The 27,622-nt window shown below is 45.4% G+C and overlaps 1 protein-coding gene across 2 annotated transcripts in view; it reads right to left on the bottom strand.

Annotated features, from left to right (window-relative positions):
- The window catches only part of LOC146833814 (flavin-containing monooxygenase 3-like), a 197,047-nt gene that overhangs the window by 29,815 nt on the left and 139,610 nt on the right, over window positions 1-27,622 (bottom strand). For both annotated transcript variants that reach the window (XM_085601699.1, XM_085601698.1), the window contains 2 exons: window positions 25,309-25,508; window positions 23,619-23,974 (listed from right to left, as the gene is read on the bottom strand). In XM_085601699.1, the coding sequence (XP_085457825.1) occupies window positions 23,619-23,974; window positions 25,309-25,508 (556 nt within the window). The remainder of the gene's footprint in view (window positions 1-23,618; window positions 23,975-25,308; window positions 25,509-27,622) is intronic.

Here is a 27,622-nt window from a genome sequence, read left to right as displayed (position 1 = left end):
GAGGCTTGTGTCATGCATATACCACTTTGCGTGGCGCAATAATAACGCAAGCCTCTCATAAGTATGCCCGTATGTATATACTCAAAACATCTCCCTTGCTGTACAATTTTGGCCTCAGGCACAGGAACGCATCACTCCATGTGTCTCGAGCAACCGCTTCATGTGCTGTGTTCCACAAGCAGATTGCCCTACTTGCTGTGCAGAGTGCGGTTCACTCACACCACTGAAACAGCTCATACCTCGTGATGCGTTTCAATGAGAATACTGTCTGGCACCCTCCTTGTAGAATGTGGGGCACACCATGCACTAGTACTACCTCACCAATCAGGCTAGGTGCCTTGATTAAAACCCCCTCCATCCCTGTGGAGTGCAGGGCTCAAACGCCCCCTTTAAACAGCTCATGTATCGTGTTGTTCACCACAAGAAAACCATATCCCTCCTTTTGAATTATGCGGCTCTCCACGCCCAAGTTAATACCACAGAGGTCAGCTAAATGGCATGCATGTGTTAAACACTGCTTGGCAGCGTGTCTCACATACACATCTAACTTAGACTTTACACCACACTCTTTACATGTAGCACTGCAAGGCGTTTAACTTAACTAGCCTTGCTTTGTGAACGGCGATGTCTGACTTTACTTGTCACTCACGGGAGACCACTTTGAGGTTAAATCTCTCAGCCAGTTGTGCAAGGTGTAAATCATCAGCAGACTGCACGCCCAATTTCTCTGTGCTGTGCACAAACGTCTCCAACGTCATAGCTAATTAACTGAGCAGCTGCCAACTCCCACTCTAGTCAGTATGTTAAGCATACTTTTATTATCTTGTGAAATAAAACAGACTTTTTCCAAAGTTGGAAGTCCTTTTGTACTGTGCACGCCTTGACAGTATGCACAGTTCACAATGTTCATATTTGTACAGGTAGTGACACAGAATTGGTTTGGGATGGATTCCTTTTTTCAAGTCTCTTCCTAGGCTGTTTTGTAGACACATCCTTTGTGCAGCGTGATGTTCCTCACAGCAGGGTAGTCTCAAGCTTGGAGCACCCACAACACAGGTACAAAGTGGTGTGAACCAACTGAACCAGGCTATCAACAGCCACAAGGACAGTGATCCTCAAAGAGACAAAGGCTGGTCTCACCTAAAGGACCCTTCTAACTTCTCATTCTGAACAATAGAGAATGCAGGCCTTCCTTCACCAAATGGCACTGCTACAGATAGACTAATTAGCAGCTCCACTCAGCTAAAGGACCTAACAGAATTTCTATAGGAGCCTTGTTTCCTTTGTTCCCACTTCAGTGTCTAGGCCTCCTCCCTCCTGGTACACTTTCAACTGTCTAGGAAAACATTGTCAACCCCATCTTGTGCACATGGATTTCCAAAATGAAACCCACAGGCCTCCATTACTTTGCTTCACTTATACATATCCTGCATTCACTACTCTAGCCAAGTACACAAACACCTACAACATACACTTGGGAAGTAAGCTGTAAGTACCTTTGCATCAGCGGTTGCTCTGCTGTACCATATAAATAACCTAGAATGAGATTAGGAAACAAATAATGCACCAATCTAACCATGCAATGTCGAGACACTCTCAGTGTCAAATAACTCATTTGTAGCAAGTGAAAAAACGTTACAAAAGAATAGTAAAGGAAGATCTTTAAATGAGACTATTTCATTTTTTCTGCGCCAACTCACCTTGTGCAGCATACAGACCCTCTAACAAGGTTGGCGTATTCCAGACTATGTTTAAAAGGGCTGTTAAGGCCTGAGTAGGCTTAGACTGCTAATTTTTAAATTATGTGTACACTCGGACTTGCATGCTAAGCTATCTTCCCCTGATATGGAACATTGTGTATAATGTTTTGTCTTTCTACAGATTACATCCAGATTGTTTGCTATCTCACAAAGACATATCCCACTACACTTCTAAAACCCTGCATGAAAAATTGACCTTGACTTACTTCCGCTTGAGTACTCTCCTTCTTTTCTTCAGAGTGACTCTCTTCTTACCTTCCTATCCTATGCATGCCTTCTATCTCTACGTATAGCCACCCCTCAGTCACATGCCTGTCTGTCTGCCTTAATCTATTTCACTGTAATGCTGCAATTGCCTGACACCTCATTTCATAGTCCACAAACTTTCCTCTGAAAAATCCTTTCACTGAAACCTAACATTACCTAATCTCCACAGCCTGTCTATTTCACCCAAACATTCACTTTAAACCACATAGCCCAAACGAGCACACCTAACTGGTATTGATATAATGTATCGCAAAGTAATTGGGGTAAATACATGCATTTTTATAGTTCGAGCACAGGACTAATTGCAATTACTAACAATACACTTGATTAACAACTAATCTTGGGTTCCGAAATAGCGTACTACTCACCATAAAGCACTTCAATGCCTCATCAGGGGTAGTAATCGTTATAGAAATATAATTACAATAATATAACTACAATTCATCTCAGCCACTGGTAATTACTAGTGGCTGCATCCCAGTCCATCAATTTTTTCCCCAGCCTTCCACCTCAGATTATACCAAGCCATATGCAAATCAGCCTTTACCCTGCTCTAATATTGTAGAAAATGGGCTTACTGGTTGAGTGGGGTGAAACCTTACTCAAGCAGCAACCGCAATCTCTCTCAGGGTGGAACACAAACAAACCCCAAATTAACCTATGCAGAACCCTCTGGGAGCTTGGCACAAAAGCTTAATTTAGAGGTGATGTGTAAAGTATTTGTATGAATAAGTATGTGTTTCTATAAGTGATTGTTTAAAAGACTAAGTATGTGTAAGTTTCTGTAGAAGTAAGTGTGGTGGTGTGTGTATAACTGTATATGCAAGTAAATGGATGTTTGATTCCTTATTAGCATGAGTGACTATGTGTGTGAGTAACTCTATGGATGAGTGGTGTTGTGTAACAGGATGTATAGGTGTATGAGTACATATGATGAGTGAGTACATGTATGAGTGACTGTATAGGAATGTTAGTGAATGAGTGGATGTGTATGTAGATCTTAGAATTACTGAATAGGTTGTTGTTACTGGTATTGGTATGTCCATTGTTTTGAAAATTTTAGTTTCTATTTTTGAATGTGTGTATCAAAGGTTATATTAGGGGGAGAGGAGGTCTGCCACTCTATCACAAGGATGAGGTCATCAGTGATGTCATTTGAGATGTCATCAGTGATGTCATCAGTGATGTCACTGACCAGGTCATGAGTGATGTAATATGTGACGTCATCAGCAGTGCATTGCGGGCGCGCGAGTTATAGTTAGCTGAACTAACTATAACGGGGGAATTTCAATGGTTTTCTACAAGTGAAAAGTCCAGCTAACTATAACGCCCCTGAAACCTATGTTTTTCAGTGAATTTCTAAGGTTTCTTAAATGCTAATTCCTAACTATAACGTGCCTGAAACCTATGTTTTATTAGTGAATTTCAAAGGTTTTTTAAATGCTAATTTCTAACTATGCCTACAGAGATAGGACATATGAAGAAAGAAGAAAAAACGCACAGAAAGAAAAAAAAGAAATGCAGAAAGAAGCAACAGAAGTCCTCTAAGATGAACAAAAGTGCAGGAAGAAGGATAACGTGCAGAAAGAACAAACAGAACAGCAGAAAGAAGCCTTGTTGCAAAATCATCCTGTGCCCACAACTTTTTCAGACGGGTACTGGTGTTAACTGACTCTGATTAACCAGGCATAGAGCCAGTGGTATGCTAAAAGACACTTAGAATACAGTGAAAACACCTACATACACTAGGGAACACTATGCGTTGGGGTACCCCTGTGATTAGCATGACCTCCTCTGTAAGCCCCTAGTACATATTAGGGCAGAGGGATTAAAACTACCTCTTAAAACACGCCAAGGGGTGCGTTTGCACACTGGTGATGGGAGGGGGAGAGCCTGAGGTGACATGTGTGCAAACACGCCCTGTGGGCCTTTTAAGTTGGGGGATAAAGTCCCCTTGAATCCTGAGCACCACAAAGCTGTATTACAGAGAGATGTAAAAAGGGGCACGGCCAAATCTTCCCGAAATTTTCAAAACTCGTGGGGCGCTCCGGTCCACTCCTACCTTGAAAGTTTTGGGTTGCTTCGGCAAGCGGGGGCCAAGAAAAAAGGGGGGTCCCAAAACGTGTTTTCCCCATGCAATTTTCCATAGGAAACGACACGGCTACAGCCCGAACTGCTGAACAGAATTACACCAAATTTCACAAAACGGTAGCCCTTGGTTCAGAAAGAACCCTTTTTTTTAAATGGTGTAAATCCGTTCAGTAGTTGCAGAGAAAATCAAAAGCAAAAACACATTTATATCTATGGCCGCAGGGGGATCCGCAGATCCTTCCGATGACGAGCTGCATGCTAATTGGCTGTCAACACTCCAGGAAGTGTTGGCAGCCATCTTGTGCCTAGGTAGAACCGAGGGACAAGAAATCAGTGAAAGAAAATGCGCAAAACGCAAAAAGGGGGCAGGGTAGAAATGCCCTGACCCCCTAGTCCTGCTTAGGGGGTCCCACAAGAAACCCCAGTTTTATTAAAATGGAAAAATTCACGGAGGATCCACGGATCCGGCTGCGGGGGAAAAAAACGAAGCGTGGGCTGCCGCGCTTCGTTGCTATTTATCCCCCCGGGGGACCAAGTCCCAGGGACAATATTGTTATGTAATGGGGGGGCCCCCCAGCTCTGGGGACCGCCACCCCCAGGGCGTTTAACAATTATGTGGGGGGCTCACAGCCCCCCAGCCCCGGGGACCGCCACCCCCCGGGGCTACAAAAAAGACATGGGTGGGGGGGCTCAAAGGCCCCCCAAGCCCCGGGGACCGCCACCCCCGCGGCTTTAAGAAAATATTTGCAGGGGGCTCAATGCCCCCCCCGCAACCCCGGGGACCGCAACCCCCCGGGGATTTTAAATTTTAACATGGGGGGCACCCAAGCCCCCCCAAGCCCCAGGGCTTTAATTAAATAATTGTGTAGTGGGGGCACACGGCCCCCTGCTGCCCCGGGGACTGCCACCCCCCGGGGCTGTTAAAAAAAATTATAAACCTGTGTGGGGGGGCTTGAGCCCCCCCCACACGCCCCGGGGACCGCCACCTCCCCGGGGCACTAAGTCTTTAAATTTGGGAGTCTGTTAAGGACCCCTAATTCCCGGGGACCACCACCCCCCGGGGCTTTGAAAATGTTGGGAGGGGGGCTGCGCACCCCCCTCCTGGAGCCTGTGATGACCCTGGGGACCGCCACCCCCCAGGGCTGGCTCCTGCAGTGTCCCGGGGTGCCCACCCCGGGACACTGTCATTTGATATGGCAGGGCGGGAGCCTCACGGCTCCCACCCTGCCATAGCAAACTGCTTTGGTTTTTGGAAGAGAGAGCAGGAAACCTGCTCTCTCTACCAAAAACCATAGACGATTGCTTTTTCACATGGGGAGCCCCCATGTGGAAAAGCAATGCCGGCTCCTGCAGGACGCAGGGAGCCGGCGGGACCGTGGGGGGATTGGGGACCCCCCATGGTCCCCAACGGAGAGGGCCAGCCCTGGGGGATGGAGTCCCCGGGGCTACAAGTGGCCCAGTAGGGGTGCCACGCGGCCCAAATTTTTATTAAAAAAAACAAAAAGAAACCAAAGCCCGGCCCTGGGGGATGGGGTCCCCAGGGCAATAAGTGGGCTGAGTAGGGTGGCAACGCAGCCCCCCCCAAAGAATTTTTAAAAGAAGCGCCACAGAGCTGTGTTGTAGAGTGTTGTAAAAAGGGGCATGGCCTCTGAACACCTCTCTGCAACGCAGCGCTCTGGCATATACTGGAGGTACCTGGTGGGCTAGTTGTCCCCCAGGGACCCTCAGGATTGAGGAGGAATTAATTCTCCAACTTAAAACGCGCCACAGGGCGTGTTTGCAGACATGTCACCTCAGGCCATGCCCCCTTCCTTCACCATTGTGCAAACGCGCCCCGTGGAGAGTTGTAAATTGAGGAATTAATTATCTTTTCATACTGAGAGTCCCTGAGGGACAACTAGCCCAACAGGTATCTCCAGTATGCGCTAGGGAGCTGCGTTGCAGACAGGTGTTCAGAGGCCACGCCGCTTTTTACACCTCTCTGCAATGCAGCTCTTTGGCACTTACTGGAGGTACCTAGTGGGCTAGTTTGACCATAGGGACCCTTAGGATTCAAGGGGACATAATCTCTCAATTTAGAATGGCCACAGGGCACGTTTACACAGTGGTGAAGGGAGGGGACGGGGCTTGAGGTGATGTGTGCAAACACGCCCTGTGGCGCGTTTTAAGTTGGGGAAATAATCCCCCTTCAATCCTGAGGGACCCTGGGGGCCAACTAGCCCACCAAGTGCTTCCAGTAAGCGCCACTGCGCTGCGTTGCAGAGAGGTGGTGCAGGCCGTGCTCCTTTTTATACCTCTCTGCAATGGCGCTTACTGGAGGTACCTAGTGGGCTAATTTGCCCCTAGGGACCCTCAGGATTCAAGGGGATTTAATCTCCCAACTTAAAACGGCCACAGGGTGCATTTACACAGTGGTGAAGGGAGGGGACGGGCCTGAGGTGACATGTGCAAACACGCCCTGTGGCGCGTTTTAAGTTGGGGAAATAATTCCCCTTAAATCCTGAGGGACCCTGGGGGCCAACTAGCTCACCAGGGGCTTCCAGTAAGCGCCACTGCGCTGCGTTGCAGAGAGGTGGTCTAGGCCGTGCCCCTTTTTACATCTCTCTGTAATACAGCTCTGTGGTGCTCAGGATTCAAGGGGACTTTATCCACCAACTTAAAAGGCCCACAGGGCGTGTTTGCACACATGTCACCTCAGGCTCTCCCCCTCCCATCACCAGTGTGCAAACGCACCCCGTGGCGTGTTTTAAGAGGTAGTTTTAATCCCTCTGCCCTATTATGTACTAGGGGCTTACAGAGGAGGTCATGCTAATCACAGGGGTACCCCAGCGCATAGTGTTCCCTAGTGTATGTAGGTGTTTTCACTGTATTCTAAGTGTCTTTTAGCATACCACTGGCTCTATGCCTGGTTAGTCAGAGTCAGTTAACACCAGTACCCGTCTGAAAAAGTTGTGGGCACAGGATGATTTTGTAACAAGGCCTCTTTCTGCTCCTTTGTTGGTTCTTTGTGCACATGTCTTAATTCTTCCTGCACTTTTCTACGTCTTTGAGGACTTCTGTTGCTTCTTTCTGCATTTCTTTTTTTTCTTTCTGTGCGTTTTTTCTTCTTTCTTCACATGTCCTACCTCTGTAGGCATAGTTAGAAACTAGCATTTAAAAAACCTTTGAAATTCACTTAAAAAAACATAGGTTTCAGTTACGTTAGTTTGAAATTAGCATTTTAAAAAACTTTAAAATTCACTGAAAAAACCATAGGTTTCAGGCACGTTATAGTTAGGAATTAGCATTTAAAAAACCTTAGAAATTCACTGAAAAAAACATAAGTTTCAGGGGCGTTATTGTTAGCTGGACATTTCACTCGTACAAAACCATTGAAATCCCCCCGTTATAGTTAGTTCAGCTAACTATAACTCGTGCGCCCGCAATGCACTGCTGATGACGTCACATATTGCATCACTCATGACATGGTCAGTGACATCACTCATGACATCACTGATGACATCTCAAATGACATCACTAATGACATCACTGATGACATCATCCATGTGATAATTTGATGCATCTTCTCACACCCTAATATAACCTTTGATACACCCACTCTAAATTACAGACTGCCATTCTCAAAACCATAGACACTCCAACACCAATAACTACATAACCACTCACTGATTCTTAGGTTTACACACATATCCACTCACTCATCCGTACAGTCACTCATACTTATGGTCACTCAGTACAGGACTATCATATTCACTCATACACCTATATAGACACACACACCACCTCTTATCCATAGAGGTACTCACACACCTAGTCAGTCATGCAAATAATTAATCACACTGTCATTTACTCACCTATACAGTCATACACTCACCAGCTCACTTACTCATACAAATACCAGCACATTCTTATGCTCTTATACAATCACGGATACAAGCACACACTCATCCATACAGCCACTCTCACAATCACACACTCTCACTTATCGCCATTTATATACTCCAACACACATATATACTGCCTTTCACATATGTAGTTACTCACACATGTACCACTGAGATATACATTCACTCACTAACACACCCATACACACACTCACCCACCCATACAGTCCATCACAGATGCACTCTTTAAACCATGCACCCAGTGAATCACCCACTCACACATCTATGCACAGTCACACACACCCCACCCACACAAACACTCAGGTACCCATACAGATACTCAGACAACCAATCAATAACCCATATAGACACTCATGTAGCTATTCACAAACCCATGCAGCCGCTTAAACACCAACAGACAGACGGATACAGACATTCACACAGTTTAGTCACTAACCCATGCATTCAGTAAGATACGTTTAATCACTCACTTATAAAGTCAGTCACGCACCTACTAAATCATCCATTCAGACACTTATACACCCACTCATTCTTCAATACGCCTTTCCCTATATATATATATTTTAAACATATTTAAACTTTACAGAAACACAGTCACTGGATGATGTCATCAGTGATATCAGTGATGTCATCAGTGATGTCACTGACTATGTCATGAGTGACGTAATCGGTGACGTCATCAGCAGTGCATTGCAGGGGGTGTGAGTTATAGGTAGCTGAACTAACTATAACGGGGGAAGTTCTCTTGTTTTGTACGAGTGAAATGTCAAACTAACTATAACTTTCCCTAAAACCTATGTTTTTTTCAGTGAATTTCTAAGATTTTTTAAATGCTAATTTCTTTTTTTTACGTGCCTGAAACCTATGGTTTTTTCAGTGAATATATATATATATATATATATATATATATATATATATATCACCAAGGAAGTAACGCTGTACTCTCGTGAGATGTTCTCATGGGGTGTAATAAAGTTATTAGTTCCAACTTTTCCATCTTGGTTAATGACCCCCTTCCTGTATCCTGGCCTGACCACCTTTTGACGTATTTTTCTTGGGTGGCAGCAGATACTATTCCATCAACTCGGTCTAATCACGAACCTGCCTTTGGCAAAATGTATCCACTTGTGTTTAGCCAGGCCCTGGTGACCTCCAGGCCCGTCCCTACAAATGATCTTGAAAGGGAGCTTGTTGGCTTTACAAGTTGGATTTCAAATATAATGGATCTTTTATCTCCTGCCTCCCTTTATAGGCATTTTAGGGAGTCACCCACAAAAGCATGGTTCACGTCCAATTTGAGAGAACTAAAACAGGAGTATAAGAAATTAGAGCATGACTGGCGCAAGGATTTTTGCCCTCTGGCTAAGCTCATGCTTAGTAAAAAACAAAAAACGTATTAGAGTGCCATAGCCCAGGCCAAAAGCATCTACTATATGACCCGTATTGATCTGGCTAGGAACAATACTAAGGACATTTTTTCCATTGTCCAGAGCTTCTTGGCTCCCAAAGCCCAATTAAGCTCTCTCCCTTCCTCAGGTGTGACAATCTTTCCAGTTTTTGTATGGACAAGATTCATAATATTCAGGCTTCATTTACCCCCTGTAGTAGGGACATAGCTGCCCCCTTGCCTTCCGGAGCTCGGCCTGTTGCTCCCCATCACTCCTTGTCTGCCTTTGATTCCATCGACCTGTCCTGCTCTCTTAGAATATTTAAGAGTTTGAAATCAGGCTCACCATCAGACCCCTGCGTGGCCAGATTGCTCGCAGCTGTTGCGGAGACCATGAACCCAGAAATTAATAGACTTATTAATATGTTCCTTCAGGAGGCCCTTGTCCCAGCAGTCTGGCAGCAGGCTAAGATATTACCTTTACTGAAAACGCCATTACTTGATTCTCTGTCCCCAGCGAACTACAGCCCCATCTCCCTCCTGCCTAGGGTGGCTAAGGTGTGTGAAAAGGTGGTTTACCAAACAGCTCACAGAATTTATTGAAAGTGCGGACCTCTTACGTCCGGCCCAGTCAGGGCTCAGAGCTTCCTATAGCACTGAGGCAGCCCTTGTGGAAGTTTCTGAGGCCATCCGGGAGTGTTAGGGTGCCGGCGGGAGGGCAGCCCTGATTTTGCTTGACCTGTCGGCGGCATTCGACACTGTTCCACACTCGCTGCTACTCACTCGACTCGCTGAGATTGGTGTATCTGCCACTGCATGGGGCTGGCTCAGGTCCTTCTTGGAGGGTCCGACACAACAGGTATGGCTTCCTCTTCTCCACAGAAGGTGTCTACGGGGGTTCCTCAGGGGTCCTCCCTCAGCTCCCTTCTTTTTAACATTTATGTCAGCCCTTTGCTTCATTTGGCAGAGGATCGGGCGCCAAGGTAATTGCCTACGCGGACGATACCCAGCTCTTGTTTACATGGGGAAAAATGAGTGCTCGACTTCAACTGCAAAAAAGTGTCTGACCTCGGTTTTTCACTGGTTGGCTGCCACACAACTTAAATGTAATGAGGAGAAGTCGGAGATCCTTCTTTATGGAAAGTTATCCCCTCAGTTTTGAGAAATGCTCTGGCCATCGAGCTTCGCCATACCAGCCTTTACGGGGCAACCTGCTAAGAATCTGGGGGTTCGGTTTGAGGAGTACCTTACGTTTTCCACACAGATCAAGAAGTTGGCTGGGAACTGTTTTGGGCTACTCAAAACCCTCAGGAAATTTCTTCCACTTCTCCCAAGGGCTGCTAAAGAAACGGTTACCCGAGCCCTTATTTTATCTCGATTGGATTACTCCATTGCCCTGTATGCAGGCATTCCTGGTTATCTGCTTAATGAACTACAAGTAGTTCAAAATGTGGTGGCCAGGCTTCTTCTTAACATCTCTTCTAGAAGCAGTGTGAGAAAAACATCTTCGCGCTTTACAGTTGATGTCAGTGGCAGAACGGGTTATATTTAGATCGCTAGTCATTACACATTGAGCCCTTCATGCTTTAGATCCAATCTACTTACAAAAGCGTTTTTCCTTCTATACCCCTTCGAGACAGCTACGCTCTGCATCTCAACTCCTGGCTCTGGTGCCCTGCTTCAGACTGCAAAGGATGGGCGTCAGTTCCCTTGCCCTGAAAGCTGCCCTAGCCTGGAACGCGCTGACTTTTGCTCTGTATAGTATTCAGGATCCCGCTCTCTTAAAAAACAACCTGAAAATATTTCTCTTTGTCTAAGCAGGACCTCCATACTCCTCAAGGTTAACGCCGGGACACTCCTCGGAGTATCTGCGCATGTTATAAATACAAATAACTTAACATAACATTATAAAATGTGCACTTATATTTCACCAGACATACCAACGCATTTCAACTTTCCCAATCTTGATCATGGTAAGTGAGTCCAAATAAGATATATAGGGCCTCATGTAGGTAAATAAATTTTACCGTTTCTTAAATACCGAGCCGTACCGAATCGGTAAATTAGAATCGGTAAGTTATATGTAGGTAAAAATTCGGTAACAGTTACCGATTCGGTAACATTCGGTAATCACGAATCGGAATTCACCGAATCGGTAAATACCGAGGTGGTATTTACCGAATCGGAAAATACCGAGGTGGTATTTACCGAATCGGAAAATACCGAATCGGTATGTACGGATTCGGTAAATAAAATCACATGACTTGACGAAACAGCTAATCCTGTGCAACCACAGCCCACCCAACCAGGAAGTGGCCACACCCAGGCAGGTGTACATAATTAGCCGACCCTGGAGAGGCTTGGAGTGCAGAGGAGAGGCAGGGAGCCGGTGCCTGTGCGAGCGGGAAAACGAACATCATGTCCAGCCAGAGAACACAGAGAGACGGAGGGGAAAGGAGGAGGAAGCTGGAATTTAGCCCCAAGGAACTCCAGGTGCTGGTGGAGGAGGTGGTGAAGCAGCACCAGAAGCTGTTTGGAAGGCAATCCCTGCAAGTGCCTGAGGCTGAAAAGCGCAACATATGGCTGGCCATCCAGGCGCAGGTCAATGCTGTGGGAGTGACCCACAGGGACATAGAGGTCCTCAAAAAGCGCTGGTATGACCTGAGGATTGTAACCAAGAGGAAGATGGGCGACATCCAGAAGGAGGCCAGCCAGACTGGAGGTGGAACCAACAGGGCACCTGCCCTCACCGAACTGGAGGAGCTGGTGGGGCCCACAATCGAGCAAGAGAGCGTCGTGGGTCTTGGGGACGCCGACAGCTCTGCCAGAGCCGCCACACACCAAGGTAAGACGAAAGCACAGCAATGTAGCCCCCCCTACCCCTATCCCACATCCCCCATTGTGAAACGAGAATCACACTGCAGTCCACACGTGTCAGTGCAGACAGGCAATGCATTCCGGGAGATGTAGTCAGGGAAACACTAACCATGACGTAAATGTTACAGGGCAACAAGGCATGTCACGCACTCGAGGCACAAGGAGACAGAGGACATTTTGGAATGTGAAATGATTTATTGTGACGCTTTCAATGCAGCCCTTCGGGGACACTGAGCCAATGTTGTATTTCTGTCCACAGATGTGACATCATGCAGGACAGGGCATGCTGCAGGAGAGACAGCACAGCGGCCACAAATATCACCTCTAGCCAGCACAAGTTCAGACCAGGGAGCAGGCCCACTGGCAGCCGCACCACCAACACAGGCAGCCTCGCCGCACCCAGAGCCAGCATCACCTCACCCAGAGCCAGCATCACCTCACCCAGAGCCAGCATCGCCACTCATGTTTGAATCACCGGCCACATCTCCGCTTGCAGGTGTGAGAATGAGGAGGCGTCCAGCAGCCAGGCTACGAGCCTTAGACACCTCGTCAGACGACAGCATGGGCCCAGAAGAACTCACCAGGCCCCAGGAAGGGAGCCATGCCACTGTGCCCCACACCTCACAGGCAGCACAGACGGGAGCAAGAGGGCGCCGCAGGTCGCGTGTCCAGAGTCCACCAGCACCCATTGACGGCCATGGTGTCTTCTTGGGTCTCGAGGGCCAAATGTTGAAACAACAGCGCCTGCAATCAAAGGCAGTCATGTCAGTCCAGAGGCACATGCGGGTGATGAAAACTACATTAGTCAACATGGACAATAACATCAGCGGCATGGCTGCGGGCATTCGGGACATGTCCCAGTCAATCCAGCAGTTGTGCAGCAAATTAGATGCTGACATCGAAGCACGGCGCCGGGAACGCCAGAGAAGGGACACTACCAACAGGGCACTCAACCGTCTGGCAACTGCGACTTCTCTACTGTGCCGGCGCTCTGTGACGATGCAGGAGGGCCTAACACACTGCTGCAGCAACCTGTCTCGGGGGATGGTGCAGGTGACAAGTGCACTAGGGGTGCTATTAACTAGTCAGGCGTCGACAACTGCTGCAGGGGATGCTGCGGAGAGCATCGACACCAGCAGCAGGAGCAGCATCACACCCCCCGTCCCAGAAGGACGCAGGAGCAGCAGGCGGCTTGGGGTTGGCTCTAGTGAGGATGCACAGGCCGTGCCATCCACCACTGCGGCGCGTATGCGCAAACATTGATGTAGCCCTGCTTAGCCACTTCCCATTGGGTGACGTAACCCTGGACTTACTCCTTGTATAGATGGTATATTGCCAGATTGGCTTGTTCATGTGTTCATGGCGTGGTGCCACATTAAAACTACGTCATGACTTCTCACAACTGGCTGTGTCCCCTTACTTACTCAGAAATAGTTGCATGTGATCTCTGCCCGTCTCTCTCTCCCATCGATTGCAGTTGGCACTCTAGCTGCATTGCCCTCTGGCTGGCCTGACTCATCCTCGTTGTCCTCAAAATATGTTAGTTCCACATCTGTACCTTTTTTCGTGGCAAGGTTGTGCAGCATTGCACAAGTGGCAATAATCTTGCAGCAGGTGATGGGTTTGTACTGGCGTGCGCCTCCGCTCTTGTGGAGGCAGCGGAACCTGCTCTTCAGTAGTCCAAACGTGCGCTCCACCACATTGCGTGTTGTTTTGTGTGCCACGTTGTATCGTCTCTCACTCTGGGTTGCTGGGTGTAGGTAGGGAGTGAGGATGAATGACCGGCATGCATATGCACTGTCGCCTAGATGAGTAAAAGGGTAACATCAGTAACATGCCTCTATACACTATGATTTGCAGGTTGCAAGGGGCGTCACTGTTACTTACCTAGCAGGTATCCCTCTCCGAATTCTCCGGCACTCAGTCGTGTGTAGATCCCACTATTCTGGAAGATGTAAGAGTTGTGGGTGCTCCCAGGAAACTTTGCAACAATATCTGTGATGATGTTCCCTGCATCACAGATCACCTGCACATTGATGGAGTGGGTGGACTTCCTGTTCCTGTAGATGTGCTCTGTGTCAGCTGGTGGACAGATTGGGATGTGTGTACCATCAATACAGCCGATGACATGGGGGAACTGTGCCATGTGATAAAAGTCTGTTTTTGTTTTCTGCAGTGCAGCCTGTGTGTTGGGGAAGCTGATGTAGTGGTGCATTCTCTGCATCATGGCATCCAGGAACTTCCTGAAGAAACGTGACAGGCAACTCTGGGATACCCCACCCACCGCAGCTATCACCACCTGATAACTGCCGGATGCCAGCAGATGTAGGCTGCAGAGCACCTGCACATGTGGGGGTATGGCGTGCGCCCTTCTTATTGGCTGGTCCAGGAGTGGGTGAAGGTCCCTGATTAAGTCCATGATGGTTTCGGGGTGTAGCCTGTACCTCTCATGTATCTCTGCATCAGTCAGCTGGAATAGTGTGATGCGCTGTCTGTAGATGCGTTCCTCCCGTCGCCAAACCCTCAGTCCTGCTGCCTGTAGACGTAGGCGCCTTGCAATGACATACATAGCGGCCATGTTGTCCACGCTGGTGCATTTTGGGATTGCTTATATGCACTGTTGATGGTTACCACCTGCTTTCAATCCGTGTTAATTACCGACTCTTATTTACCGATTTTCTTGGATTTCTTAATGACCGAGTGCTCCTACATGTCATTTTAATTTTTACCACTTCATATTTACCACTTCATATTTACCGATTCGTTAATTATGTATTCGGTAAATCTGAATCGGTATTTTAGAATTCGGTAAATATGATTCGGTATTTACCGCCTCATATTTACCGAAAAGTGGTTTTTGGACTCCTACATCTCACTTGTCTGAATACCGGTCGGTAACGGCATATTTACCGAAAATCGGCCGTTACCGACCGGTATTTGGCTACCTACATGAGGCCCATAAAGTATTACATCCCCATTTACCACTCGGGGGCATTGTGGGAAACAGTATTTTTTTCTTTCCCCAGTAAAGCAATTGCTGGAAGTATGCATTCCTCTTAGCACACTATGCAGTGTTTCTCATTTTCGTGCAGGCATTGTTTTCATTCACCCTTGGTATTGGTATTTCTTTTTTTGCCAGCATTCACTTTGCTTTCCTTTCAAATCATGGTTAAAGTCAATTTCCCATATTTATACTCACTGGTCAGGTGAGTTAAATGTTCACTGAAACTCACGAGCCCACTGTTACTGATACCATCTCCAGTCAATGGGCCGCATCGGTTCCAAGAAAATGTCACTGGACATGTGCTCACCATTATCCTCGGTGAGGCTGTCCCATTTAAAACACAGTTGCTGAATATTGCTCATGGCGTATGTCGAAGTCTATCCAATCCAGGGTCCATTAAGTATCCGCGCGTTTAGTACACGGCGCAGAAGATTAGTATCGTCTTGCAATCCAGCTGCTCGTTTTTCTCTTCTCTTGGAATCGGGTGCTGTCATCCTCAATCAAATTTCAAACAACGTGGTCACAAGATGACGCACTCTGACTGCTGGTGCAAGCGAGTGGGACTTGACCACCTGCCCCACATAAATAGTAATCACCAAGGAAGTAACGCTGCACTCTTGTGAGATGTTCTCAGGGTGTTTAATAAAGTTATTATAAAATGTGCACTTATATTACCAACGCGTTTCAACTTTCCAAGTCTTGATCACAGTAAGTGAGTCCAATTTAGATATGTAAAGTATTATATCCCCATTCACCACTCAGGGGCATTGTGGGAAACATAATATTTATTCTTTCCCCAGCAAAGCAATTGCTGGAAGTATGCATTCCTCTTAGCTCAATATGCTGTGTTTCTCCTTTTCTTGCAGGCATTGTTTTTGTATTCACCCTTGGTATTCTTATTTCTTTCTTTGGCAGCATTCGCTTTGCTTTCCTTTCAAATCATGATTAAAGTCAATTTCCCATATTTATACTCACTGGTCTGGTGAGTTAAATGTTCACTGAAACTCACAAGCCCACTGTTACCGATACTATCCCCAGTCAATGGGCCGCATCCGTTCCAAGAAAATGTCACAGGACATGTGCTCACCATTATCCTCGGTGAGGCTGTCCCATTTAAAACACAGTTGCTGAATATTGCTCATGGCGTATGTCGAAGTCTATCCAATCCAGGGTCCATTAATTCTCCGAGTGTTTAGTACACAGGAAATTGACTTTAACCATGATTTGAAAGGAAAGCAAAGCGAATGCTGGCAAAAAAAGAAATAACAATACCAAGGGTGAATGAAAACAAAGCCTGCAAGAAAAGGAGAAATACCGCATAGTGTGCATAGAGGTATGCATACTTCCAGCAATTGCTTTACTGGGGAAAGAAAAAATACTGTTTGCCACAATGCCCCTGAGTGGTGAATGGGGATGTAATACTTTATATATCTTATTTGGACTCACTGACCGTGATCAAGACTGGGAAAGTTGAAACGCGTTGGTATGTCTGGTGAAATATAAGTGCACATTTTATAATAACTTTATTAAACACCATGAGAACATCTCACGAGAGTGCAGCATTACTTCCTTGGTGATTACTATTTATGTGGGGCGGGTGGTCAAGCCCCACTCGCTTGCACCAGCAGTCAGTGTGCGTCATCTTGTGACCACGTTGTTTGAAATATATATATATATTTTTTTGTGCTTTTTTGTTTTGATTTTTCTATTTTGTTTTCTTTTCTTTTCTTTTCTTTTGGGTTTTTTGGGGGCTGGGTCCAAACTGGGGTGACATGGTGAGCAAAGGAATAATGGATTAAGCCCAAATATGTGACGGGGGGGAGTGTTTGAAAGGTTTTAGCATTCCGTCCATCCTCTTGTTGTGTAGCTCATTATATATATTTAACATCCAAAACTTTTAGAAAACACACTTAATGGATGATGTTGTCAGTGATGTCATTTGAGATGTCATCATCAGTGATGTCACTGACCATGTCATGAGTTATGTAATATATGAGCTCATAAGCAGTGCATTGCAGGGGCGTAAGTTACAGTTAGCTCAGATAACTATAACTGCTGAATTTCACTGGTTTTATACCAGTGAAATCTGAGCCTTACTATAACGCCCCAGTAACCTTTGGTTTTTTCAGTGATATTGCCAATATCTTTGGCGCCGTTTGACGAATCTTCGTGACATTTTTAAAACTAATGTTTCACTCAGGTCAGCTCCTGTCTTGAAAGTTTAGGGTTGATTCGTCAAGCGGAGGCTGAGAAAAAAGGGGGGTCCCAAAACACGTTTTCTCCATGTTCATTTCCATAGGAATTTTGAAACAGGTTACAGCCCGAACTGCTGAACGTAATTGCACCAAATTTGGCAAAAAGGTAGGTCTTGGTCTAGAAAGCATGCTTTTTTTAAATGGTGTAAATCTGTTTAGCAGTTCCAGAGAAATTTAAAAAATAATACTTTATATATCTGAGCACCGAGGAGGATTTGCGAACCCTCCCGAGCACGAGCTGACTTCTGATTGGCTGCCAACACTCCAAACCTAGAAGTGTTGGCAGCCATCTTGTGACTCTGTAACCGAGTCACAAGAAAAAGGTAAAAAAAAAAGGTGAAAAAGAAGAGAATGGGGCAGGGTAGAAACACCCTGATCCCATAGGCATGCTCAGGGGACCGCCACCTCCCCATTCATTATTTGCGGGGGCATTCAGCCCCCGCAGCCCCGGGGACCGCCACCTCACGGTGCTTCTGAAAGTAATGCATCTGCCCTGGGGACCCCCACCTCCCCGGGGCATTTATTAATTTGTGTTGGGGAGCCCCGGGGACTGCCATCTCCCCGGGGCTTAAATTAAAATAAAGAAGTGTGGGGGGGCTCATGCCTCCCCACACTGCCCCAGGGACCATCACCTTCCCAGGGCACTAAATATTCAAATGCGGGGGTCGGGGACCTCCACCTCCCCGGGGCTTTGAACACTTGGGACGGGGGGCCCCTCCTGGAGCCCTTGATGGCCCGGGGACCCCCACCTCCCAGGGCCAGCTCCTGCAATGTTGCCATTTGCAATGACATGGCAGGAGCATGGCTCCTGCCCTGTCATAGCAAACTCTGCTTTGGTTTTTGGACGCGAGAGCAGGAAACCTGCTCTCGGTTCCAAAAACCAAAGCAGATTGCTTTTGCACAAGGGGAGCTGCATGTGCAGGAGGCGGGAAGCCGGCTGGGACTGTGGGGGCATTGGGGCTCACCCCATGGTCCCCAACGGTGAGGCCAGGCCCCGGGGGATAAGGTCCCCGGGGCCAGAAGTGGCCTGAGGAGGGGGTCATGCGGCCCCCCTCCCCTATAATTAAAAAGAAAAAAAACTAAATTTAAACGAAAAGGGTGGCCCTGGGGGATGGGGTCCCCGGGGCCATAATTGGCCTGAGAAGGGGGGCCACACGGCCCCCCTCCCAAAAAAACAATAAATAAATAAGGCTGGCCAGGCCCTGGGGGACGGGGTCCCTGGGGCCATATTTGGGCTCTGGAGGGGTGCCACGTGGGCCCCCTCCCCAAAATTTCATGTAAAAAAAAATAAGGATGCCAGGCCCCGGGTCACGCAGCCCCCCTCCCATAAAATAAGAAAAAATTCAAAAAGGAAAAAGTAACCGGCAACTCGCCAGAGGCTCCGCCTCCTCCCTGCATGACTCTGCAAATGCACCCCCTGGTGTGTTCTAAGTTGGGGAATTAAGTCTCCTTGAATACTGAGGGTCCCTGGGGGCCAAGTAACCCACCAGGTACCTCCAGTAAGCGCCATACAGCTGGATTGCAGAGAGGTGGTCCGAGGCCATGCCCCTTTTTACACCACTCTGCAAAGGCGCCTCCTGGTGCACTGCTGGTGGGGTGATGAGGTCCTTCTGTGTCCTAAGGACCTCAGGATACAAGTGGACTTCATCCTCCAAGCAGCAGTGTGCCAGGAGCCGCGTGTGTAGAGTGGTGTAAAAAGGGGCGTGGCCTCTGACCACCTCTCTGCAAGCCAGCTCTGTGGTGCTTACTGGTGGTACCTGGTGGGCTAGTTAGCCCCCAGGGACCCTCAGTATTCAAGGGGACTTAATCCCTCAACCCAGAATGCGCCAGTAGGTGCGTCTGCAGAGTGGTGGGGAAAGGGGACATGGCCTGGTTTAAGAAGTTAGCAATCCTGCTGTGTGGGACTTAATGGAGGTAATAGGAGGGGTAGTTGGCCCCCAAGGTTGACGTTGAGGGCTAACTACCCCTCCTGTTACCTCCAGTAAATCCCACTGTGTTGGATTGCTAAGAGGTGTTCGGAGGCCATGCTCACCTTTCTCCACCGCGCTGCAAACTTGACTGCTATGTTATAGTTAGAAATTAGCATTTCAAAAACCTTAGAAATTCACTGAAAAATCATAGGATTCAGGGACATTATAGTTAGAAATTAGCATTTAAAAAACCTTAGAAATTCACTGAAAAAACCATAGGTTTCACGGACGTTATAGTTAGTTGGACATTTCACTTGTATAAAACCAGAGAAATTCGGCTGTTATAGTTAGTAGAGTTAACTATAGCTTGCACCGACGCAATGCAATGCTGATGATGTCACATATTACATCTCTCATGACATGCTCAGTGACATCACTGATGACATCACTGATGACATCTCAAATGACATCACTGATGACATCATCCACCTGATCATCTGATGCACCTCCTCACACCCTAATAAAACCTTTCATACACCCACTCTAAAATACAGACAACCAATAGCGAAACCATAGACGGACCAATACTTGTTAGTACATACCCGCTCAGTGATTCATACATCTACACACACATCTACCCACTAACCCATACAGTCACTCATACACACAGTCATTTATCAATACAGCCACTGATATATCCACTCATACTCCCATATAGACACACACACTGCCACTCACTCAAAGAGTTACTCAAAAACCTAGCCAGTCACCCTGAGAATTAATTATACTGCCATTTACTCACCTATACAGTTATACACACACCACATCACTTATTCATACAGATACATACTGTCTTCAACAATTACTAACAAAACCATACACTCATCCATGCAGCCACTGTCACATTCTCTCACTGTCACATATACTCACTTATATACTCCAACACTCACAAATACTGCCTTTCACATATGTAGTTATTTACACATATACCACTAAGACATCGATTCACTCACCAACACAGCTATAGGTACACTCACTCACCAACACAGCTATAGGTGCACTCACTCAACCATACATTACCTAACGCATGCACTCATAAATGCATATACCCAGTGAATCACCCACTCACACATCCATGCAGGGAGTCACACACACCCCCACCCACACAGACACTAAGGCACCCATACAGGTTCTCAGACAACCAATCATTCTTCAATATACCTTGGCATATATAGATATAACATTCTTGAACTTTTTAGAAACACTCAGTCACTGGACGATGTCATCAGTGATGTCATTAGAGATGTCATCAGTGGTGTCACTGAGCATGTCATGAGTGATGTAATATGTGACGTCATCAGCAGGGCATTGCGGGGGCGCAAGTTATAGTTAGCTCCACTAACTATAACGGACACATTTTTCTGGTTTTATACGAGTGAAATGTCCAACTAACTATAACATCCCTGAAACCTATGGTTTTTTCAGTGAATATATATATATATATATATATATATATTACCTACTGGCGGTCGCCAGTAGGTAGTTATAGTTAGGACCACGTTTCCATAGGAAAACCTCAACATTCTATTTTGAATAACTTTGGCGCCGGTCGACGAATCCTCGCGAATTTCTCAAAATAGGTGGGGCGCTACGCTCCGCTCCTACCCTGAAAGTCTCGGGGGGATCCGTCAAGCGGGGGCTGAGATAAAAGGGGGGTCCCAAAACGCGTTTTTCCCATGCATTTTTCCATAGGACCTTTAGAACGAGCTACAGCCCGAACGGCTGAACAGAATTACTCAAAATTTGGCAGAGAGGTAGTCCCTAGGTCAAGGAAGTGCCTTTTGTAGGTTTGGTGTAAATCTGTTCAGTAGATTCTGAGAAAATAGCCTTTAAATCAATATATATATCTGAGCCCGCTTACGGTACGCTTACCGTACGCTTACGGTAAGCGTACGGCGGCGTGCGCGAGCGCGATTCTGATTGGCTGTTAGATCTTAGTAAACATTCGAATCGGCCGAAACCAGGAAGCGGCGGCCGCCATTTTGTGTATTTCACTCTGAAAAAAAAGAGTGAAAACAAGGAAAGGGGGCAATGAGGAGAGTTACAGACCCCCTTACATTTGTGAGGGGGTCAAAGAAGGACTGTAAAGTACAAAGAAAACATTTATTGATTTTAAAAAAAATCACGGGGTACGCGTACGGTAAGCTTACGGTAAGCGTACGGTAGAAAAAAAAAAAAAAAAAAAAATGAAAATCAGATTTAGTGTTTAGATATTAGGGGGCTCTAAAAAGAGCCATTGTGTTTATGAAATGATTTTTTAGTGGTACCTACAAGTAAGTACAGATTTGTTGACGTGCTTTCTTGCTTTGTCATCGCACCTCGTGCCCACCGTGCGTGCACGGCACTAACTGCGTAAAGTGGGCGCGCACGCCACGAATGGCGTAAAGTAACTTAGCATTTTAAAAACCGTACAAATTCACTGAAAAAACCATAGGTTTCACACACGTTATAGTTAGGAATTAGCATTTAAAAAACCTTGCAAATTCACTGCAAAAACCATAGGTTTCACACATGTTATAGTTAGCGGAAATTTTACTGATAAAAAACCAATGAAATTCCCCCGTTATAGTTAGTGCAGGCAACTATAACTCACGCGACCGCAATCTTCTGCTGATGACATATGTGTCTTTATGGAAAAAAAATATTTGTAATATATGTATAGCTAAAAATGTATGGAAGAAGACATGGGCAAATAAGTGTCTAAATACAGTATTAGCATCAGCAGAGGATTGCGGTCGCGTGAGTTATAGTTGCCTGCACTAACTATAACGGGGGAATTTCATTGGTTTTTTATCAGTAAAATTTCCGCTAACTATAACATGTGTGAAACCTATGGTTTTTTCAGTGAATTATATATATATATATATATATATATATATATATATATATATATATATATTATCTACTGGCGGTCGGCAGTAGATATTTATAGTTAGGACCGAGTTCCCATAGGAAATCTGAAAATTCAATTTTGAATAACTTTGGCGCCGGTTGACTTATCTTCATGAAATTTTCAAAACTAATGGGGCGCTCCGCTCAGCTCCTACCGTGAAAGTCTCGGGGTGATTCGTCAAGCGGGGGCTGAGAAAAAAGGTCGAAGGTACAGCCCGAATGGCTGAACAGAATTACTTGAAATTTGGCAAAGAGGTAGTCCTCAGGTCAGGCATGTGCCTTTTGCATATATGGTGTCAATCTGTTCAGTAGTTCCTGAGAAAATTGCAGTTAAAAGTTTATAAATATCTATATCCCCCGTTATAGTTAGTTCAGGTAACTGTAACTCGCGCGACCGCCACTCTATCACAAGGATGATGTCATCAGTGATGTCATCAGTGATGTAATCAGTGATGTCATCAGTGATGTCACTGACCATGTCATGAGTGATGTAATATGTGACGTCATCAGCAGTGGATTGCGGTCGCGCGAGTTATAGTTACCTGAACTAACTATAACGGGGGAATTTCAATGGTTTTTTACGAGTGAAATGTCCAGCTAACTATAACATGTGTGAAACCTATGGTTTTTTCAGTGAATTTGCAAGGTTTTTTAAATGCTAATTCCTAACTATAACGTGTGTGAAACCTATGGTTTTTTAAGTCATATATATATATATATATATATATATATTATTTACGTCTCATACAGGCACATCTTCGGGGAGAGACATCTACAGCTTTCCTTAGGAGCTTCATTCAAGTGCTGTGTTGTAAACATCTACAGTGAAGGCCACAGACTTTCATAGCAAGACCTTATCTGTGTTTCTTTCATCCCGAGAACACCATAATGGAAACCAAAAAGATGATGATCTCTGTGGTGATGGATGCTGCCTTAAGGAAAGCTTCTGCAACAGCCATGATAATATATAGCAGGCCTTCTGCTGTAATCATCATGGTGCAGGCAGTGCCACTGATAATCTAGCCACCGTAATACCAAACATAAAAATGTTAAATTTGAATTTTTGTGTTTTTGCAACCATAGAGCTTCTTACTAGCAAAAAACTCAGCCTATGAGCATACTTCTAACTTGTCCAAAAGGACTGTGCTATCATAGTAATTTGGTTTCTCACTTGACCATATACTTTCTCCTTCACATATTTTGCACTTACCCTCAAAGACTCTGGCAGCCCAGCGAGCCTGCACATCTGCTGTTGCAGGAATGCCTCCAAGTGACATGACAAGCCCAATGATGGCCATTGTTGGCTTCTCCAGGTTAGGTGGAAAGATGTCCTTGTATAACGAAACCTGATTATTACTGTCTCGCACGTCAGATTCATCCAGAAAGGGGTAAGCATAGGTATATCCTGTTGAAAAGATGACAAAGTCGACATTCTCCTGCACTGAACCATCCTCAAATATGACAGAGGTTTCAGTGAACTCCTTCACGTTGGGCTTGACCTTGACAGTGCCACAAGCAATGCAGGTAGCAAGGCTATCATTGAAGACGGGCTCTTTTCTAGAGAATCTGTCAAGGAGTCGACAATAAAAAACATTTTCATTACATCTTCTTTCACTGGTTCTTGCAGTCCAAAGATAAATTTCAAGCACACTATAAACCTCCAGTTACAGTTGCCTAATACCAACTTAGGCTATCAAAGGAGGATTACTCCCACACAGTTTATAAAGCATGCATTAATTTGTTTATGGGGGGGGGTACCACAATATATGCTTGTAGGTCACTATATTACAGAGACAGAGAAATACAGTCAAAAATCGGCCTACAAAATTATTGCATCCACTACATTTTAAAACACTACATTGTCATGGTAAGCATACATTTATTATTCTTAACTCTATATCTACTCACCTAGACTTACTTTGTGATCTGGTGGAAAGGCTGATACAGTGAATGAGATTTTTGTGTGTCAATATTTCAAGTGAGACATTCTGGTAAAACAGAGGCAGAGTTGATGGATGCACAGTGAGAAATGATCCCTACGAACCTCTTATTACAGATTCCACTACCAGTAAAGGAGCATTAGACAATTTAACTGTGACTTCTAGAAGTGTGGTGGCGGGTTGAGGTTTTATTTTCAGAATCAAGATTTAGTGGTATGGTGAGAAAATATGATGTTTCTGTAGTGATACTCTAAGATTCTAAGGAGTGATGGTTATCCCATGTCCTTCCTCTGTATGTCAGTGTCCAAACATACTGTGAGGAAAATGTGTTTTTGACCTCTAAGTGGGATGTAGGAATAATCCTCAATGCATTGGTGACCCACGAGATAGATCACACCTCTAGTTTGTTCAACACTCACATGTAGAAAATCCCTATGTAGAAGGAATCCGAACCAACAGATAGTGCACAAAAGGCACTCAAGCCCGGATTTCAGAAGGTGCAGGATATAGCTAGATGGAGACAACAATTTCCTTACTCATCCATAGAAGGATAAAACACCAGTTACATGGCAGTGATGGCATGCAATAAAAGATGAGAAGTCAGTTTGTGGCATGAAACCAGACGCAGAACTGTCTTTTCTAAACCATATCTAATGCAGCCTGTGCCACTTGGTAGATAGGGAGCTGTTTGAGGCTGGAGAAATTTACACCACCCAATTGGAAGAAAACCGAAGAAAACACTAGTGTGAAATGCTTTGACACTCTGTAATAGGGCAAACTGGAAAGAGATGCAGTTAGTTCTCAATCCTACTCACCAGGAAGCAGAGAAGGAGATAATCAGCAGCATATAATAACCCCTTATGTTTTTTAAACAACTAGAATCAGGAAGTTAAACATATGTGAATTCATTTTTATCTAAACTTCTCATAAAAATGCACCTCCTATTGCATGCACACATACTTGTCTTTCGGAATTAGACCAAAGATCCCGTGGTCAAACCGTTTGTTCATCATTCTTTCGTACATCCAGTCAGACAGCCATCGTGGCAGGAGATATTTGAGGAAGGTCTCATAGCGTGTGAGGTAAACCATGTCCCAGGGGTAGCCATTGTCCCACACCCGGGTCATGATCCAGCTTCCGCTTCTGGTGCTGAGGTAGACCTGTCAGTCATAGAGACACAAGATTTTACTTGAGTTCATGCTCATTTATTATATCGCAAAATGATAAGTAAGCTGGTTTAAGACAGCAAGTCCCAACCATGAGATATAAGTAAGTTCAAGGTAGCACTTCCCAATAATAAGATGTAAGCAGGTTAAAGGCAGCAGTTTCCAACCATGTGATGTAACAAGGCTTAAGGCAGCACTTCCCAACCAGGTGATGTAGTCAGTTTCATTTCATTTAGCTTTATTTCAGTTAAAACCATAAAAGCATCTCAGGAAGGTGGTAACACATTTCAAACCGGCATCAGTATTAAACAACATATTCATAATCGAACCAACTATAATCGCCTAGATATATTATGGTCGTCCTACACTTCTCATAAGTAACAACTGTACAATCCAAATACATATAAAATCGAATCGTTAGTCGAAACAGTAAACTCTACACTTGAAAACATCTTACAATTAAAAAGAAGTCCATGCCAACTTACATGTACATACCTATGTCTGATATGGTATGCTTGCCATAATTTTGTGTTAATAAGACATGAAAGTAGTAGGAGCATCACAGCATGCAGCTACGATTTGCTGAGCTGTATAGATTTCAACAGAATATTATGTATTAGCAGCAGCAAAAACTTGATGAAAAGCGGAACCTCACTAATGCATTTTGACTATGTGCAAGTGAAAAGCTCTTTACAATTATCAGAAGGCCGGGATTTCAGTTTTTGGGAAGGACCTTTAATCTCAGTAGCCACATCCAGCCCAGGAACTTAGCAACTGCAATAGCTTTTGTTAATCGGGGATCAGTCGTCAAAATTCTGAGTGCGTTAGTACTGCGTCTGATCCCCAGATGTTTGCAGAATGTAGTTTGAGCCATTTCCGCTGAGGAGGCAAATAGCTGGGGCAAACTAAAAGGACATGGGCAACTGTTTCTAGGTAAGCGTTGCAAGCAGGGCACATTGCGCCTCTTCCAGCAGCCCAAGAACTTGGGAAAGCTCTCTAGGGCAATTTACCAACCCTGAATTGAAAGTACAGCTTCCTGTCTAATGGTGCCAGGATTGTATCCCAATATGGTTCCAGGAGGCTGTAGCATTTACAATCCATGAACCTGGACTGCACATGCCTCACGTCGGAAGATCCATGACCAATAGTTTGACTTAATTACATCTGGGGATGGTATGGGTTTAGAGGATTGATTGTTCCAGAACCCCCTCAGATCTATGTTGATTAGCAGTGCTTTAATCTGTCGTAACCATGTTATCTAATAAAACTGGTTTACAGCTAAAACATCTCTCAAAGCCATTGCATAGTGTTCTAATTCGGGGGTGGACCGTAGCCTTCTCCAAAATAAAAGTGGGCGCAATCTTACTTTAGGAGCAATTTCTTTTCTGCCCAGATCTAACATTAAAGGTTTCAACAGAGAACTAGCAGGGAGGTGTGTAAGATCCCTTAGAAACCTATTCTCAGCAGTGGTTAATGCTGCAATATCAGAAAATCCCTATAGTTCTGAGCCATACAGGGCAGAGCCCAAAGCCTTCGCGTCATACATTTTTAAGTCCCGACCTATTGGTTTAGTATGAGAGGAGCTGTGTTCCTTCACAATGACCCCACTCATTTGCCTAAGCTTAATGGATGAGGCATCCACTTGAGGTTTCCAAACCATAGCAGATGACAAAGTGACGCCTAGATAGTTGAAAACCTGTGTGCATCAAGTAGCATACATCCCAATGTTACTCTTCCCCTATAACTTCTAGGTTGATTAAATTACATTAATTTGTTTTTAAAGTATTGATCTCAAGGCCCGAGCTTTGCAGAATTCCTCAAAGAGAAGCAGCAGATGCTGTAGGCCTCCTGGTGTCCTAGAAATGAGCAGGGTATCATCCGCAAATATTAATATTGGCGTGTTGATACCTGCCATTACAGGAGCTTCAGTCACACTCTGGAACAAGAACAATACAATGTCGTTGAGAAAAAGTGAAACTAATGTAGGTGGCTAAAAGGCAACCCTGCTTAACATCTGTAGGGAAGCACTCTGGAGGTCACCCTGGCTACTCCATCAAACCTGCAAAAAATATGCCTTATGGAGGCGTATCACAAGATTCAACAGAATC

The sequence above is a fragment of the Triturus cristatus genome, chromosome 4_2, assembly GCF_964204655.1.
Source record: "Triturus cristatus chromosome 4_2, aTriCri1.1, whole genome shotgun sequence".
Classification (NCBI taxonomy): Eukaryota; Metazoa; Chordata; class Amphibia; order Caudata; family Salamandridae; genus Triturus; species Triturus cristatus.
The sequence above is the reverse complement of the archived record's forward strand: the minus strand, read 5'-3'. Positions and strand labels throughout refer to the sequence as shown.